A 19,341-nucleotide genomic window follows, 5' to 3' on the forward strand; every position below is an offset into this window, starting at 1 on the left:
CATATTCTGAATTTACCATTTCCAATTGGACCATCTATTTTCTAGTATCAGCAAAAATCAGATACAATGTGGAAGAGGAAAGAAGGGCCAGCGCTGCGTTAATTACCACAGCACATAGGCTAATACAGTTCCCTGTCAAAACTTAAGGGTCATTTAAGTAGTTATTTAAATTGTGTACACGGATAACATAAGCTGGAACTCAGACTAATGACTATGTGTAGACTGGTGATCCCCAACCTTTTCTGACCCTGGACAATAACTTGCTCAGCATTAAGAGCTGTGGGCAGCATCATACTTTACTCTCCCTAATGGCCTTCAGCTTTAACTTTTTTAATTTCCTGTAGGTCTCAGCAGTATCAGAAGGTCTCCCAAGCTTTTTGTTGCTCACTAACCTGTGAGCTGCAGGCTGCGGTCTCAAGAGTGTGGGGTGGTGGATGAAGAATTATCTGACTTGGCTGCCGATTTCCCTGCTTGAAATGGTTTGCGGGGGTGGGATACACAGCCTTGCAACCCTAATTACTTGTGGACTTTTTTTTTGGTAGAAGCACAGTCAATACCTGCGATTCCGCCTACAGGTGCACATATACACACACACAGAGGCATAGCCTCCGGGTCTACCATCAACAAAACTATGCATCCTCAAAACATCTGACAATTATTTTCACTTTCTCATTTCAATCCAACAGAAGCACCGGGGGTGAGCAGATGGGGTGGAAAGTAAGCTCCCAAAGCGGCTCGCAGCCGGACAGGCTGACCAAGAGCTCGCTTCTGCGCACCGCAGATCTGCGGCTGGCTCCATGGCTGCCCCCCCCCCCCCCCCCCCCCCCCCGAGCCCCTAATATTTAATAATAATAATAATGATCATCATGACAACAATAGGTGTCCGCATAAGTTCCCTCCACCCCACAGCTTCAGTAAAGACCGCTCTCCCCTCCATAAATGAAAAGAGTGATGAATTAATTAACGAGGCAGGGATCTCGGGCGGACCCCGGCCTCTCCTCGGGCAGCACCGCCGGGCGTGAGGGTGGCGGGGGGGGGGGGGGAGCCTCCGCGGCGGCTGCCGGTGCCCCCGGCAGCGGGTGCCCGGCCGCGGCACGGTGGGGAAGGGGCGGGGAGGGGGCGAACCCTGCCCTCTGCCCTCTGACCGCCGCCGGGGCCGCCGCTGCCGGCAGCATGGGGAAGGCGGAAGCGGCGGAGCCGGCCCGTCAGGCCGGGCGGCGGCGGCGGCGGCGGCGGCGGGGGGAGAGCCTGGCAAGAGACTGAGGCAAGCGGGAGGGCAGCGCCGGGACGGCCGCGGCGGCCCGGCCCGACACCCCGGCGAGGAGAGGGGCGGCGGAGAACCGGCCCCCCGCGCCGCCCTGAGGCACCAAGCTGTGAAGGGCAGGGGGGGAGGCCGGCGGCGGCCTGCGGGGCCCCGCGCCGGGCCGGGCCGCGCTGAGGGGGCCGCGGCGCTGCGGGCCGGGCGGCGGAGGGGCCCTGCTCGGGGGATGCCCTGGGGGGTGGCGGGGAGCCGCGGGAGGGGAGTGGTGCCGGCGGGCGAGGAGAGGCCGGGAGCGGGGGGGCCCTGGCAGACCCCAGCCATGGAGCCGCAGGTCGGGCTGCGTGGGGAAGGGGGAACCTGAGGGGTGGTGAGTGCCACCCGCGGCGAGGAGCGCCGGGGGGAGGACCGCGCCGAGCCCCTCTGGCAGGTGTCTCCGTCGTTAAGTGCCCTTAGGCAGCAGCTCCCGAGGCTCACGGATTTTGTTATTGCTGCTGCGATCTTCAAAGATGATGTTGGCAGAGCAAGCACAGAAGTGGTTCCCAACTCACGTGCAAGTTACGGTCCTTCAAGCCAAAGGTCTGAAGCCGAAAGGTAAAAATGGCAGCAACGATGCCTACACCATCATACAGCTGGGCAAGGAAAAGTATTCCACCTCGGTGGCCGAGAAGACCCTGGATCCCGTCTGGAAAGAAGAGGCATCCTTCGAGCTCCCTGGATTACTCATGCAGGAGAATCCAGAAAAATACATCCTGTACCTGATTGTCATGCATAGGTCACTGGTGGGGCTGGACAAGTTTTTGGGACAGGTGGCAATAAGTCTGAATGATATATTTGAAGACAAGCAAAGACGGAAAACAGAGTAAGTGATGGTTGGTTTTTTTCGTTGTCATTGGTATTCCGTGTACACTTGCACGAGGGGAGGGTGGGAAATAGTAACCTTACTATCAACATACTTGGAAATTAAATTAGGGCGTTTTTCTCTTCCGTGGTGGTTTCAAAAGCCCCTAACGTGTACAGTTATGTCATTGTGGCCTGACCTCTTCCAGAGAGTTTACTGTAATCACAGTGGTTTCCCTGCACAGGGAAGGACTGTCAATAACATTAACATTTTTTGACAGAGTCTTGTGGTCAACATTAACTCATTAGAGTCTGTTTTTCTAAAGATTTTTCTTCTTTCTACTGAGGTCTGTATCCCCATTCAACTCCTACCTCAGTTTGAACCATGTATGAGACACAGACTCCCTCGAAGCCTGGTGGTGGTGTCTTTAAAAATGTTCTCCTTCAAGTGCTGCAACCAAGCATCTTTAAATATTTTATATTTATGTTTTAGTGGTCAATGAACTGTGACTTAATGAAGGCTCGCTTCAGCTGCACAGTGCTTTTCTGATCCTGATTAGTCTTAGGCCGCCATCCTGCAGGCTGCTCTATACAGCAGGCCTCAACAGGGACGACTGAAGAGAAATTGCTGCTGTTGTTGTAGCCTCCATCGTTGCCTACATAAGCCTTTGTCAAATAAAATTTCCATTTGCCAGCAAATTCTGGCACTGGAATGCAAAAAAAAAAAAAAAAACAAACAAACAACAAAACCAACCAAAACCACAATCATCATGGCAATTTGTTAGGCTGAACTGACAACATATCTAACTGGGGTTTTCAGCTAAATTCATAAAATTGTTATAATGTCTAGTTAGGACATGGTTGCACAAAGGTGTCTGATACCAGTGTAATTTATCCCCCAAAGTGTATGGGAATAAACTGTAGGTGTAAGCGTACTGCATGTGACTACATGATTTGTGTTTGTTTTAGCTCTGCTTGTCCCACAGAAGTAGTCCAAGAACAGCATGGAAACCTCCAAGCTAGCTATATGTGGACAGTGGCATCTGAGTGCTGACAAATCTTTCTGCAGTGGTTAAAAAGTTCCTGCCCTGGATGCCTTTCCTCCTTTAGTGTCTCTCCAGTAGAGCAGAAATGCTCCTGTGCTCAAATCTCAGCTGTTGAAAATTAAAGTCTGATATTTCTTCTGTTGGTGATGGTGGGTCTATGGTAACATGCTGGACTTTACATCCAAGTGACTAAGAGGCTGGCAGTGTTTGTCGTGGCTGACTGTGCTGGGGAGGTGTGAACCTCCAGCAGAGTGGGAGCGGGAGGTTGGAGGTGGAAATCAGTACAGCAGCACCAGCCGGGTCTTGTTGATCAGACAACTGTTTCTGCAGAAGCCATCTCCAAACCTGGTCCTACTTACGTGCAGTGGCTGAGGTTGAAAGAGCACCAAAGACAAGTCAAAGCTGTCTTTGCCCTGGTGGTTGTCTTCTTTTTTGAAACTGAATTTTTAGCAAAACAGTATGTTCACTAACAATGTAACAGGAAAGAATGTGTCCGTGCAGAATGTCTTGTGGGTTCATGGTCTGAAGTAGTATACTTTCTAATTGCTTATCTTTTTAAGTCAAACCAGTTATCTTGATGCAAAATGTGGTAAAGCCTGTAGCCTTAGGGTCTTAACTTCTATTTACACTTGATTCAAGAAGTTTCAGTGCTCTTCAGACATGCATCTTAAATATTCTTTAACCATCAGTTGTAATTAGTTTTCAAGTCAGTAGACAGCTGCCTTAGCTTAAACACCTCGCTGCTCTACAGAAAAAAAGGTGAATGAATGAAGTAGAAAAACTACTAACTGTAAACATTTTGTAACTCTAGGTAGAAATATGTATTCAGAAACCAGAGGAAAATATGTAAATTATTCATGTATTACTGTGAATAACAAAACCTCTTTTCACTTTGAGGAACCATATGCTTTTGCACCAATTTTAGCAAAAGCAGTATTGGAGTCTTACAAAATTATTGCAAAAATTTCTAAGTGGCGTAATTATCATAGCCCTTGTGGTAGTTAAATAAACATTGGGATCTCTTCAGTATTTTTATATGGAGTTGTGCTTAGCAGGGCTTCATGGGTGTTCTTTATTTTTAATTTCTTTCTCTGAAGAGCGAGAGAGGAGCTCACACTATGTAAATGTGCAGCGGTGCTCCCCTAGGCCTCCGCTGCGCTTACCAGCGCTCCCCGAGAAAGCTGCGCTTTGCCTGCGAGCTGTACTGCGGAACGTGGGGGCCTGTGGGGAGAGTTTTACAAACAGCCCTATTCCTATTTTTGGAAGTTGTTTGAGCATTTAAGATTGCAAATTTTATTAAAAGTTGATGGGTGTTAGGCTTCTAAGGCCGAACAGCTGTACTTGTAAAGGTCTTATATAAGTGTAAAAGTGCAGATAGGCGGTTAGTGGGATTTTTGGCAGCACGGACTCACTTAATGCCGATTTAAATTCTTAAGAGTTAGGAGCCACTGGAAGCCCACTTTTCCTGTAGTGTATTTAGGTGCTTAGAAACCTAGGAAATGTCCTTTTTGAAAAAAACAATTCAGAGTCCTTAAGCGTTTAGATGGTTTTGGAAAAGTTGGCATGGTTGTCTACTTGTATGCCTTCGTGGAGTGCGGGTGTGTTGTTGCTGTCTCCTTTAAGCATTAGTTGGAGATGTGAATGCAATGTTTGTACATGTATGTGGGAGGAGGGCAAACTTTCAAGAATATATTTGTAAATGCGATCTCAAACAAAAAGCTCTTTCTTTTTTTCCCTTTATTAAATCCTTTTTGATACAAAATACTCCTAGTCCTGTGTTGGCAGTAAAATAGGGGTAATATATTTGGACCCGAAGACCTTCTAGCCGTGACTGTGGTGTGGGAACTGAGACACCCAGTGCCTTTCAAGACCAAGTCCAATGTCTTTATTACCAAAGCATTCTGATGGTTGAAAGCTATATTCATTGTTTCAGAAACACTAATCTGTTTTATTAAGCAATGTTTTTACTTTCAAATATGTTCAACAGGCTTGTGGTGTTATTAAATCCAGAGTTATTTTCTTATGTTGATGTAACCTTAACATTTCTTGCTTTGTTTGGGGATGAATGAGATCCAGTTATTTGATGAAGTGTCTATTGGTAATATTTCTACTTTTTAATATATTTAATAGCTTCCTCTTTCCAACACAGCTGTACATATGGTGCTGTAAGAGACAGACTCAAGAGTCACCAGGGTATTGCAAAAAAGATATTTAATATTCTGCACAATGCTGAACCCTGTCAGCAATTCCCTAGTGCTTTTTTAGTAAGGAGGTATGAGAAGTGAAGGCTACCAGCTGATTTTGAATTCCTAGGAAGATTGTGGGGTGTGTGACATTCAACTTTTTGTATTTTTTTTTCTTTAATATTTTATAATTTGGAAGAGATATATTTAAAAATTCACTGCAGCTTCAGAAACATTATGTTAGGGAAAAAATAATATTTTTTTTTTCTGTAAAGCTTTTTTTGTTACTTGTCACATCTTAAGAAAAAATACTCTGCAGTAAAGTTTTCAGGCAGAGGCCTCATGATAAGATTTGTGCGCCTTGTGTTCTAATGAACTTACTGTGGCACAAGACTTAATGAAACAAAGCAGTATGTTTGCTATAATTCGATAGTGAAAATTTTTATATGTACCATCATGCAATGTCCTTTTTCTTTCTGAAACTGATGATTTTTCGAATTCTTAAAAGTGAAAATTCCTGGAACGGTTAGATCCAGATGTGGCTCAGATGGTCCCTTCCTAGGTCTTTTCCAGAGACTTCAGCCAAAGCATCTGCAGGATCCTAGCTTGGGGTTTTTTGTGTCTTGGTGCAAAAATGCCCATCACGCTGTGCTAACTTTGTAACTTGGTGTCTCTGGCATCTCTGCTGTAGTTGGAAATGGACAGGCTGGTTTTTCTACTTCTGCTCTTTTCTCCAGAGTTGAAAACTAGGCTGCCGATGCCGAGAGATTTTACTGAGGTTTTTTTAACAGTTCAAAAAGCTTGGAAGATACAGCTTTATTGGAAGTATACTTAGCAGAAGTTTTAGATCTTAGATTTCTGACATGTTTTTTTATTTTTTGCTGTAAAATCTTGTGGATTTTTTTAATTCATCCTGAGAAATATGTGACAATTTTTTTTTGGTCTGCTGTTGCAGAATAAATATACCTCTTTTGCTCTTGCAGTTTAAATGTAACTAATGATCAGTGACTGTGTTGTTTTAAAGCATCTATACCTTTTTGTAATAATTTAAATTCAGTTATAATTCATAGTTGCATCAGTACTGATGATGATCTGACAATGCATAACATCAAAGCAAATTTTTGAATTATCATGGAATAAAAAATACTTGTTACCTGACATGTCTTAATTTACTGGAGTATTTTTCAGTAGCTTTTCTTAACGATCGTGCTTAGGTTTTTGTTTTGTTTTTTTGTTTGTTTGGGGTTTTTTTGTTTTGTTTTTTTCCTGTGTGCTAAATGAACACGGTAATAGAAGAACACACTTCCATTAGCTTTCACCATGATGTTACTTATTTCATCAGCATTTGCTTCATCCTTGTTGTTCTCTAATTCCACTCTATTTATTGTCCATTCTTTTATTAGCTTTCCTGGAGAGCTAATTTTACTGTACATTCAGCTGATTTAAGATGCAACACTTGTCTGGAATGTTATAAATTTGAGGAGGGCAGGTGATGGTAGAGTTATTATTTCTTACAGAAACTTTATTGGAGGAAACACCTTTTATTTGTGACTTAATTCCCCTTCTTCCTGCTTTCTGTAATACCTCAACACTGTGCCCTCTCCCCGCCCCCCCCCCCCCCCCCCCAAATGGCAGCAGTATTGTAAAAACTGCCTATTTGAGCATAATACAGTGAAGCAATCTTTGTCTTAGATATTTCTTATCTGCTTACATTGATCGTATATGGTAGTCAAAACCAGCTTCTCAGCAAACAAACCATCAAGCAGAATTGATTGTCTATCCCTGTGTTGTATGCACTTAAGCTTTAGTGCTGCTGAGCTGCCTGAAAGACATGAAAATCGTGTGACTTCCTCCAAATTAACTTGAATCCCTTCTTCTCAGCCTCCTTCTTGGATATGGACAGGTTTCCCCCTCAATTGCCTCTGCCCTGTCCTCTCTCCCATCTGCAGTGGTGTAGGCAAGAGGCAGGCATCCGAGTAGGTGGCTTCAAATACAACTTGAATTATGAAGAAGCAAACAGCTCGTAAATAGATAGTATGTCATCGGCTCAGTGCTTGTTAATGAATAGTGCCTTTTTAAAAATAATTCTACGAAACTTAACACTTCATAAATATTATTTACTAATTTTGAGTCTTTAGTTTAAACCAGAAAAATGCACTTTAGATGATTTTAGGTGATAAAAATAAATGGTAGTGGAAATGGCAGGCTGTAACAGAAATTACCAAAATGTTGTGGTTTGAAAGAGAGAAAACCAGTTCTACCCTAGTCAAAAGTGGGAAGAGTAGTAACTGAGAAATTTGTTAAAGATGCAGAAATAATGAACAGCCTGGAGGATCCACATGGATTTGTGCTGTTACTTTTGTGGTACCACTCTGTAAATAAAAAAAAAAAAAAAAAAAAAAAAAAAAAAAAAGAAGGGAAGTTCATAGTGAGGAACAGAAGAAAAAGATAGTTATAGGGGAAAAAAAGAAGTTGCACCCAGTTGTAGCTTTGTGCTATTATAGAAATATTTTCAAATTATCTAGAAATATTCTGAGCACTTACATTTTGACAGCAAATGCAAGCACATCCTCTGAATAAGTCATGATTTTGAGTCAGAGTGCCATCTGGTTTGTAATACTCCATTTTCTGTGTGCACACACACTCAACTGAAATAATTGGCCTTAGTTCTCATACCTTCAGTTATTTTGTTTCAAAAATAAAAGTTTTCACACATAGTCTTAGCCAAAATAATAAGTAACCTAAGACCACTTTAATTACTGTGATTCCAACTGATGTTTGCTAACCCCTTAGTAAGGGTGTTGTGATATGTGTCAGTTCCCATATGTTTTGTGGTGTTACGATGTCACTCTGTACTATTTATTTTTAAACTCTGCTTCGTATATCTCATTTCAGTTGGCTTCCAGGAAGTAATAGTATTCATCTTTGTGAATGTCATCACGTATTTTAATAAATAATCTGTTCTCTTCTTTATTTCCCCTTATACACGATGTAGTCTGCTCAGCCCCTTGCCTTAATTTTGCTACTTACTGACTTCAAGGACAGTCTTTTGGTATGGTATCACAGTGATTTATCACGAAACAGACTTCTGTATTTTTCAAAGTACATTTGCTGCTAATGAAAATGTTAGATGGGTCAGGGCTTTGGATGTTGCTTTACCCATTAGCTGTGGACATTTATGTTAGTGGGGCTTTGTGAAGCAAGTTTCTTCAGTGTATCTAACTTGAACATAGTAATCTAACATGAAGAAGAACTTCTTTCATGTGAAACCTGATAGACATGTTCTCTCACTGGGATTTTGATGGTCTTTTTAGAGGTAATTTTTTTAAGTACCTGCTGATGTAGAAAATGCTCCTGATCTCTGTGTAGCAGGTTAAAGTTGCTTAGCAGATCAGGCTGCTGATTTTATCTATAAAATCAAGTTTAGAAGTCTTGCGGATGCTGTGGTGATTTTGTGACTTTTTGCAGAATTCCTTCAGTAATTTGTGAATTGAAATCAAGATTTTTGCAAAAATCTTTGAGTGCAATCTAGTGATTTCAGCAAAGCAAAATTAGATCAGCTTGGTAAATATTTACTGGTAGAGTGAAGGCAGAGTGATGTGTTTGAGAAGCAGCAAAATAAGTGGGAAAAATTGTTCAGTACTTCCTATCTTTAGCACTGTCAAGAAAACAGAATCAGAAGGTCGTCTGTCATGCACAGGTTGAATGTGCTGGCTAGAAGACTTCTAATTCCTGTTGAAATTGGTAGACAAGCATCCCAGTGGTTTTGGAGGCTGTTAAAGTTTTAAGTATATAATTAAAATGTAATTAAAATTATGTAGTGGTTTTTCGTACCCATAGTGTTGTTATTTTTCTTACCCATACAGTCAACCTATCCTGCTGTTACATGGTGAACAGAATAGGTTGAGTGATGCTTCATCAGAGAGGTTTAAGACTTGGAACTGTCAAATTCCGTTGAAGATTTGGAGGCTAAGACGCGGCAACATCAGCTTCCTGCTATTAGGAGAAAAGAAACAAGATACTGATTTCAAAATATGTGTTGAATGCAGGATGACATGTGCAATGAGAATAGTGTAGATAAGCAAAAGTGAGTTGGAAAACCAAGTTCATGAGAAGAAAATTAAATCAGAAAAAGAGGAGGAAAAGAACAGTTGAAGAAACAGTGTTGAAAATGTATTTGTAGATCACTAGCTATTTAAATGAAATAGGCAAGCCAGAATTTTGTAACTTGCTCATTTATAGGAACTTACTTCAGTTTTATACTTAACTCTTCCTGTCTACCTTTTCTAAGTTAAAGGGTTGAGTACTGCTAATACTACAGAATTTACTTGAATAGTATGCAGAATATGGTTACTGTCTTTCTTAGAAATAAGAGAGCTTGCTTTTTCTACCCCTAATTGTAGGTATAGCTAAAATTGCGTAATTTCGTCATGGTTAAAAGATAGCCATGTTTCTTCAGATAGGGGTTTAGTTTTTCAGGGCTGACTGGGCAGCAGGATTTTTCCTATTCAGGCTTGAATCTTGGTCTTCTTTTTTTGTGTTCAAAAAATTGCCAGCATACAGGACAATTTACATGATACTTACAAAATAAAAATGATCAGAAACCTGTGCAAGACAGGCGAAGCCCATTGGTGAGCGCAAAAACAGATGAGAAAAAGAAGCAAGGGTTGTTCTGATGGAAACCATAGGGGGAAAGTCGAAATTAGAGGGTGTATGGAGGACGTTGTCCTACAGAACATTTGAAGGTGAGAGCAAGAAGTATGAATGTGATTCAGAAGGCAATAGGGCTTCCTTTGAAGTTGGGAAAATTTGCCAGACTTTGTACAAGGTCTGTTTAAATAAAGACTGTCTGCAAGACTGGATGTAATATTTGGTTATTAAATAAAAGGGCATCTGCTCTCATAAAAGCCACCCTGTTTTGTTCATGTATGTTATTGGCTATTTTCCTACTTTGTACAGGCTTTCTATAGAATAGGCTCATGGCAGCTTGACAAATGGAGCATTTATTGTGGCTAAAAGTACTGTAAACAAAACCAAAATAGCAAGTTTTATTGGATTTTATAATACATTACAATTTTTTAAATTGGCAGTGGTATAGTGGAATTTAGTATTTTAGGACCCAAATGTTGTTATCTGAAAACAGTGGACTTCATTTTCCAGTTCTTTTTCTATTCTATACAGTGCTGGTTTTTCTATTTGTTGCTCACGCCCATATGTTGTAGAAACAGATTCTAATAAGAAACATTTACAGACTCAGTTGCTCATTCACGTGCAGTTCCACACAAATGCATTGCCTGCATTTGTTCTCATCTGTTTAAAAAAGTAATTATTCGCCTTTGAATTTGAAGAAAATCATGATTTGAGTCTGCTTCTCATATTGTCTTGTTATGAGCTGAAGCATATGGAACCTTCATTATAACTAAAACAAGATAAACTCTCCAAGGTAACAAAGAAACCTCCTTGAAATGCCTATGAAAATTAAATATCTGTGTTTTATACAAAGATTTGATCCAGCAATCATTATTCAAATAGGAATTCCACTGAAGTCCAGAGGAATTTTGCTGGAGCAAAGAGTTTATGATTAAATTCTATTGGAATCAGTGGTAGTGTTGAACCTGGTCCCAGCAGGTATGAAGTCCAGTCCCTTATGCCGTTGTGTTCTCTTCTTAGGTTAAGGAGAGTTTCTTTGTTTTCCCAGCTGAACTTATTTTTAATGTTAAGTTCTTGAAAGTCTACTTTGAAAACAAATGTACAGGCTGCAAAGGCAATGTATTGTGTGCTGGAATTCTGTCCTTCAGACCTGGTGAATGTCACAATAGTATGCAGAGGTATGCTGTTAGCAGGTGAGTACTGGTAGTGACACTGAGTGGTTGTTGTTTCATGATAACAATGTCAATAATTGAGTTAAATTAAGTTTTAAAGGAAAATACTTTCTTCCACACAGCAAAAGCGTAAGAATTTATGTCTTGATACTGTTCTAAAACAAGTTAGCAAGTGTCATACATCTGTTTAAAGTTTCACTAATTCCTAAGTAGAAACACATGAAAAATCAGCAATCTTACCAGAGATACAGTATTAATGTTTGAGACCTGTGAGGGGAGGGGAAGAGGGAGAAGGGGATTATGTTTTCTTACAGTGTAGTCTGAGCCATTAAATTTGAATGTCAAAAAGTAGGGTCCTCTCTGCATATTAAGCCTCTTAAAACACTCATAAGCCTTATTTATATTTATGTTTATGTTTAGTGTCTGTCTAAGGAATCAAGGTGAGGACTTCTTCAGTTTCAGGGTAGTTTTTGGTTTGGGGTTTTTTTCTACACAGGCAAGATCTCTGATGGAGATTTATAAGCAAAGGCTTGCTCATTATGACTGTATTTATTTTATTTTTTTTAAGAGAACATGTGAACATATTTTCTAGTGAATAAGAGTTTTAAAGAAAGTAGGCTAGCTTGTCTCCCAGTTCTTGTGATGTTATACATCGCAAAAAAGATGTACTCTTGATTCTGTTGTATGGGTTTTCTGTAATGACTCTATAGATGAGCTAAAGAGTTTCTGGAATCAGTTACCAAGAAGTGAAACATTATTAACTAAAAGGAAAAATGATCCATCTTCTTCAGACACATAGCATATTTCAGGTTTTGCATTTCATTTAAAATACATAAATGAAGTTACCTCACAGCAGAAGGAAATCTTTCTTCCTCAAGGTTTAATTGACCTTCTACTGGTTTGAGCTGCTGGATCTACTGGTCTGGATTCATGTTGTCCAGTGCTGGGAAAGAGAAGGTCTGATATTTCTCAATTATTCTGGTTTAGTGTGGGTTATATAACCTTTTAGTCATCACAAAGCAACTAAAAAGGTATAATACTCTTTATCCTTTTGTTATTTCTTTGCCGGGTCACTTTTAGAAGTATTTTCTCAACTCCAAAAATAGCATCACTGCCTGAAAATTTTATTTCAACTGTCACCTTTAAAAATATTTATGAAATCTGAAAGGAAATTGAGGGCTATTTTTCTCCTTTCCTGGCCTCCTTTTCTATATTTGGCAGTATTGAATAATATATGTGTAATTGCATAATCAATTTTGCATCTGTGCTGATAGGCAATTTCATTTCTTAGTCTCTAGTTCAAGTGTTACTTTATTCTGATAATGCACTATTGTGTTGGTATGTGCATGTATTTCTCCTGACAGTGGGTTTAGAGCCCTCCTTTGGAGCTGATAGATCTGAAATATGCCCTTGTGTCCTTTTTGAAATAGGAAAAGGCTATTGATGATGAGTTTGGAGAAGGGATTGTCTCTTGGTCATTCATTTAGATGAAGCTGTGGAAGGAAGATTGAGCCATAATTCTGCAGATGCTTCCATGGGACAGTAGAGCACAATAGGGGATGAATAAGAAACTTGGATAATTCTAAAGCCTTTGTTGGACCTGGCAAAGAAGCACACTTTGCTTTTGAAACAGATGATCACACCTTTGATGTCTTTTCAAGGACTGGGGTTTATGTCATGGTTCCAAAGCCTGTGGAAATATTTCTCAAGTTAATCCTACTGGTGACCTGCAAAAGAAGAAATGGCTGTTAGAAACCCCTGGGTGCTCACTGTTCTGCCGCTGGTGCTTGTGGAGTTACCGTCAGCATCAGTAGGGGGTTGCAGTTGCAGAACCAAAAAGGCAGTTGACTATTCAGGGGTCTCAGATACTTCTTTGCTAGTGCAGTGGTTAGAAGGAAGGGACAAAGGGGTAAAATGTTCACTAAGGTATAAACCTGAGCAAAATCAAAGGTGAAAAGGTTACTAGATTAAATATTTGCCACATAGTATACACTCAGGTACTATACATCACTGTTAAATAAAGGCCCCTTGAAAAATACCGAGTGTTCTTTTAAATAGCAAAATAAAATGTATTTGTATTTACAGTTAACATTAGATACAAATTCTCTTTTGTAAACAGATGTGAGCCCATTAGCTTTGATGAAGTTTAGTAAGCTTCCATGGAATTGACTTTGGTTCTCAAAACAGGTGAAGACTGCAGAGAATTTTGTGCTTGCTTGGTTATTAATTTTTCTCTTCAAAAACAGATATGGAAAAAAAAGTTTTTCAGTTACAAGAATGTTTTAAGTTTTGGTATGGAATTTTATTTTCATATTTTAAGTTGTACTAGCCAGATACATTAACCAACTGACCAGAATTTAATGACTAGCCTCCAGAAAACACAACTTAACTTGCTTTTTTTCTCCTTTAAGGTGGTTTCACCTAGAGTCCAGACAAGGGAAGAGAACTAAAGACAGAGGAGAAATAAAGGTCAATATTCAGTTTATGAGGAATAACATGACAGCAAGTATGTTTGATTTGTCAATGAAGGACAAAACCAAATCCCCTTTTGCTAAACTAAAAGACAAAATGAAAGGTCGAAAAAATGATGGGACGTTTTCGGATACATCCTCTGCAATCATCCCAAGTACTCACATACCTGATGCAAACATAGAGGTGTGTAGTGGTGAAGTACAGATGAAATCAAAACCAAAAAAGCCTTTCCTTTTGGGACCTCAGCGGCTATCCTCAGCTCATTCGATGTCAGATTTAACAGGATCACATGTCTCCTCAGAAAAAATTAAATCTGGCACAGTTGGCTACTCTCATCTTTTCAGGCGTCAGCTAGACTCTTTTGGTTCAGTTGATGAAGGTGGTAAGTAAAACTCATGACCATTATAATTACAGTTCACTCCTATTAGAGCATTCAAAAATCTATTTCTTCAGTTTATGAAGCAATTACAAGGCCAAAAAAGTAAGAATTATTGCTGGCCTATTTTTTTTTTTTCTTCTATTAGTTGGTGGTAATGCCAAACTGCTGTTTATGAATGTACGAAATAACTTAGATTGGTCATAATTTATGGTAGTTTAGTGTTTTTCTTCTTATGTCCTCATTTGAGAGTATGTTATAGTCAAACATTGCATTCTAGAGGGAACTGTAGGCAAAGTAACATCTTGTGAAAAATAAAATTCTGTTTAAAAAGTTGAAAACTATCACCAGAGTTTTAAACCTCATTTATACAAAGAACTGAAAATACTTTGCATTGTTCAAAATTATCATGCAGCAATAAACTACTGTCATGTTCTGGAATGGCACACTAGTCACAGCTCTCACCTTTGTAAAACTTAGTCTTCACACAGGAGACAAAAGTTTGCTGTAGTGTCTATCCAGAAACATTTCTGAATCAGAAAGTTAAGACCATGGCTGTTAATTTTGGGGGTTTTTTAAATAGCTTAGTTACTCAACAGTGTTTTGAACTGAGACTCAATTGCGAAGCTTCTAGACCTAAGCTAAAATGGGTTCTCTGCATGTCATATACTGTGATATAGTGTCTCGTTGATAATATACTAATGACAGATTGTTTGCAGGGAGTCTAAAATCTCCACATAGAAGGACATTAAGTGTTGATACTTCCAAAATGAACCAGCTTGACAGCACAGTTGATGAAGCTGCGCTTGAAGCACAAAATGACCCATTTACCAATGTGAGTGCTTCGTTACCCCAAAAATTTGCTACACTGCCAAGACAGAAGAATCCATTTGAAGAAAGCCCAGCAACATGGGATCAAAACATAAGTCTGTTTTCCAAACCTGTCGAAATCAGAAAAGAAATTAAAAGAGAGAAAAAAGAGAAAGTTAGTCTTTTTGAAAGAGTGACTGGAAAGAAGGATAGCAAGAGGTCAGATAAACTTAGCAATGGGGGATCAGACAGTTCTACTGACTTGAAATCACCTAGTGCATTTGGTGAAACTCATCAGGAGAGTTTTGATTATGATTCAACTAATCCGTTTATGACAAACTTCAAGCCTACAAGTATGTTGCCATCTTCAAGGTAGGTTTTTGCTGTATTTCAATCTGATATCTTGAACATGTTATATAAATGAAAATGTGAAGTGTTGAGGAACACGATCTTTGTGCTTTGTATACCTTTATATCATTGCTTATCAGTTTCTAAGTAAAAGTTAAGAACTTTTTATATAGTTTGATCTTTTCTTAATTCATTTTGAAGTTATTATTACTAATATGTACTGCAGATGTTTTCAGGTACTTGTGCTTGTGGAAAACCTTGTTCATGATTCAGAATGGGTTCTTCCTGAAAGTCTTCTGCTTTCACTGATCACTTATTGCTAGTTATTACTCTGCCCTAAGTCAGGGTTTTAGAAAGAAAGGTTTCAAATTAAATAAAAGGGTGAAGAAAATGTAAGTAATGAAAACAAATCCTGTGGATGTCACCATTTGGGAAAAAACTGGATTTAGATTCCATACACTAAAGCACAAGAATTGAAGACCATTCTGTTTCTAAGTGGGAGCACCCACATGGGCACTTACCATGCTTGTGAATTAAGTTACAGGAACTGATAAGAAATTTTGATTTAAATAATTCTTTTTAATCCTTCTTTGTCTATTAACTGTTAACTTGTTTGCCTTAAAAAAAACAAAACAAACAAAAAAAACCCAACAACAAAACACGTGTATCGCACAGTTTGTTTCCTTTCTGGCTTTTGTTTGCTTGTGAGGAAAATATGCTCTCTTTTTATATATAGATATGTACATACACACGCACACACGTGCTGTTCCCAATAGATAAATGTTTAAGCAGTTAAATTACTAACTTTTATTCATTTGCATTCTCATTTTTTTCTGTATATTAATGCCAGAAATGAACAGTTCCTTTTTTTCAACATAATGATTCATTTCTATTTAAGGACTTGAATTTGGTAGAAACTGAATTTAAAAGTACAGTGCTCCAAGCTGGAATTTTAAGGTTGTAAAATAATCACAGTTTTAAGTGGAAAACATGGTTCTAACAATTTTGCCTTTTCTCTATTAATTCCTTAATTAATGACACAGTAATATTTTCTTTAAAAAAAAAAAGTAATTTGTTTCTTGTTTTCTTGTTCTTAAAGATTTTAGAACAGATTGATCTTATTGTATCCCAGCTCAGTTTTATTCATTGGTTAGAATGCATGCACTCCTGATGCAAACTTATAATCATTTTCTCAGTAAAACTAATCATGGATGTGAATTAGATAAATGAACTGAAAGGGAAGCGCTGTTGAAAAGTTTGGGTTGCTAGAAGCTCATACAGACTTCAGTGAATTATCTTCTTAGAGTCTTCTACGAGTCAAGTCAGTTCCTGGTGTCTTAAATAACATGTTTACAGACAGAGTTGTAGATTATTTATTTAATAAAGGATTCCAGTAGATTAGAGTAAGGTTAGGATGTAGCTTGGTTTGTCAGAAGTTAAACTTTCATTTAAATAAGCTCCTTTAAAGAGAAGCAATTTAAATAACAATTAAAATTACATAGCATTAAAATTTTTTTACATTAAAAACTGTATTCAGGCAGATGCTAGATATAAGTAGTGAAATCTTTTGAAGTTCTTGAATGCAGCAGATCTTGATAAATATAAATCTTTAATGGTAATCATGATGGACTTTTTCTTTATTTTGTAATTAAGCTCATCACAGTGCCCATTCAGAAGGACTCTAGTCATTTGTTTCTCCTCTTTGTATGAGTCTCTTTTACTAGTTCTTGACTTTTATGTAAACATAAACTTTTGATAAGACAAATAGATATTCTGTTATTTTCAAAAAGCCAAAAATAGTAAACATTTTGACCTTTTCTATAAGACAATTATTATGGAATAATATTTAGTGTGCAGTAATTTCTTAGAAGCTCTCTATTTTTATATGCTCCAGTATTATGTTCTGTGAAAACCTTTTAGAATAAGTTCACTTTCTTTCAAATGTAACTTGTACAATTACTTTCTTTTGAAGTAGAAACTAATACAAAGAGTGCATATTTTATAAGTTTACAGTTTAAGTTTACCTTTTATCAGTGGAGGATTTGTTGAATCCATTTTTAATTTTTCGAACTAATAATACTGTGAAGAAAGAATAATATAAATCTGCAGGCACAAAATACATGAGGTTGAGTAACAAATTCAGTATGGAGAAAGTATCCACAGGGAATTTAGTCTCTGAGTTATTTTTTATTTACTCAGCATGCTTTTAAGTTCTTTTGGATGGATACCATTGCTGCAAGTAGACCAGGCAGTATCTTTTTATTAAGGTGTGTCCAAAATCAGTGTTTTGCTGTGGATGAGGAGTGTGCCCTGCAAGTGGATCTCCCAGTTAACCCCTCTTATCTCAGCCTTGGTTTGAGTGATGGAATGGTCCTGGGGCATGTGAACTGGATTCCTGCCTGGTGAAACTCAGCTGGGAGATATGTTCCAGGAGCACACTGTAGCCACAGAAAGACATTCAGTCTGTGGGACCAGGCTGGAGATAGTGCAAAGTGGGAGGAAAAAAAAACCCACAGCAACCCTCTTCCCCCGCCCACAAACAAAAATTGGCCAAACCCAACTCCTTCATGTGCATATTGTGGAGGTCAGGTTCTTGGCACCAGTGAATCTATGTCTATAAAGTTAGTGGGAATCTTTTCAGTGACTTTGGGGAGCTTTCGGTCAGGCTCAAGTCCATCCTAATTAATTGTGTTTGGTAATGTTCACCGAGCAGTGATGATGTGCAGGACAGCAGTTCATAACATCGCGAACTGATGGCGAGGTGAGTTGCAGAACAGAGGTGCTGAAGAGCCCTTCACCCAACTAATGGTTAAGAGCTAACTGGCTGTATACATACTCTGTCACTAGTTACTCTTATTTACTAATTAAAATAATGAAGATAAATACATCTTCCATGTGTTTCTCAGCTGCTGATAAAGAAAACATAGAAGTGGTTCAGCAACAGTTGCAGGATTTTTTTTCCTAAAAGCAACAAGTATTCCAGGATTATTTGAAAAGTATTATTTATTTTTTATTACTATTATTTATTATTGTTATTTCAAGAAGGTTTAAGAAGTATTTTGGAAAAGCAAAACAAAACCTGCCTGTGTTTTGTATCATACTAGTTGTCAGGAAATCACAAAATATGGACCCCTAATTTCTATTAATCTCTGCTCTGACAAAGGCTTTTTCTGTGGCTTTGGCTAAAGCACTTAGTCTCCCTGCTCCTGATCTGTAAAATGGGGATGATATTTTGTTACCTCTTACAAATGCTGAGTGGATAAATTAGTATTTTTTTAAGGGTTTTATAGATACAGTATTACAGTATTACATAAGTGTTAAGATTTATTTTTTTTTTATTGTCTGGTGTAGGTGTAATACAGATATTTATGAGCTGATTTCTTGACAATTTAAAAATGCTGCAGTCTCATAGTGAAATAAGAAACGCTGTTTTTGCAAATATTACGAAATCTGTTGGCTCCAGAGGATTTATATCATACAGCCAACAAAGAATTTTTAAGCACAAAATATGTCTAGTATTTTTAGCCAGTATTTACCAGTAATAGTTTTGTCCTCATACTTCCTAATCTACTGTTTTGAAACTTTTACCTAACATTATCTTAAATTGCAGTCATTCTTACAATTACTGCTATTGTCATGGCTCTCAAGAGGTTAATTTGCCATCAGGAGCCACGTGGATTGTGTGTTGAACACAGTTAAAGAAATTGAGGGTTCTCCTGGAAAACAAAGATTGTTTTGTGCCATGACCAAACCTTGTGCATCGTTTCTCTGAAATTGTTTGTGTTTAGGAAAATACACTACAGTAGGCTAATCAACTGATGTGAAAATTTCTCAATTTACACCACTTGACAAGTGCTAAAAGAAAAGCATCTTTAATTTTAATGTGTTATTAGGACCTTTTTAGAGAGATTGTACAAGTTATTAACAAGGTCCTCTGAGACAGGAGACGGGTAATTAACAGGACCTAGAGAAAGAGAGTTTAGGTAATTAACAAGATCTTAGGCACTGGACACAGGGAAACAAATAGTCCAATATTTAAAGCTGACAGGTTGTTACTAGTCTGATCAAATTCCAGATCTGGGAAACTGAATTGATAGGTGTTTGGAAGCTTTCTAAGAAACATTATATATATATATATATATATATATATATATACACACACACACACACACAAACAATGTAAGTG

General features: G+C 38.5%; 1 protein-coding gene across 1 annotated transcript in view; it reads left to right on the plus strand.

Moving 5' to 3' along the window:
- The first annotated feature begins 1,547 nt into the window (after positions 1 to 1,547).
- RAB11FIP2 (RAB11 family interacting protein 2) overlaps positions 1,548 to 19,341 on the plus strand; it is a 34,300-nt gene continuing 16,506 nt past the window's right edge. The window contains exons 1-3 of the mRNA XM_032988630.2: positions 1,548 to 2,120; positions 13,561 to 14,003; positions 14,717 to 15,179. Of these exons, the coding sequence (XP_032844521.2) occupies positions 1,768 to 2,120; positions 13,561 to 14,003; positions 14,717 to 15,179 (1,259 nt within the window). The 5' untranslated portion in view covers positions 1,548 to 1,767. The remainder of the gene's footprint in view (positions 2,121 to 13,560; positions 14,004 to 14,716; positions 15,180 to 19,341) is intronic.

The sequence above is a fragment of the Tyto alba genome, unplaced genomic scaffold, assembly GCF_018691265.1.
Source record: "Tyto alba isolate M040663 unplaced genomic scaffold, T.alba_DEE_v4.0 Super-Scaffold_1, whole genome shotgun sequence".
In the NCBI taxonomy this organism is placed as follows: domain Eukaryota; kingdom Metazoa; phylum Chordata; class Aves; order Strigiformes; family Tytonidae; genus Tyto; species Tyto alba.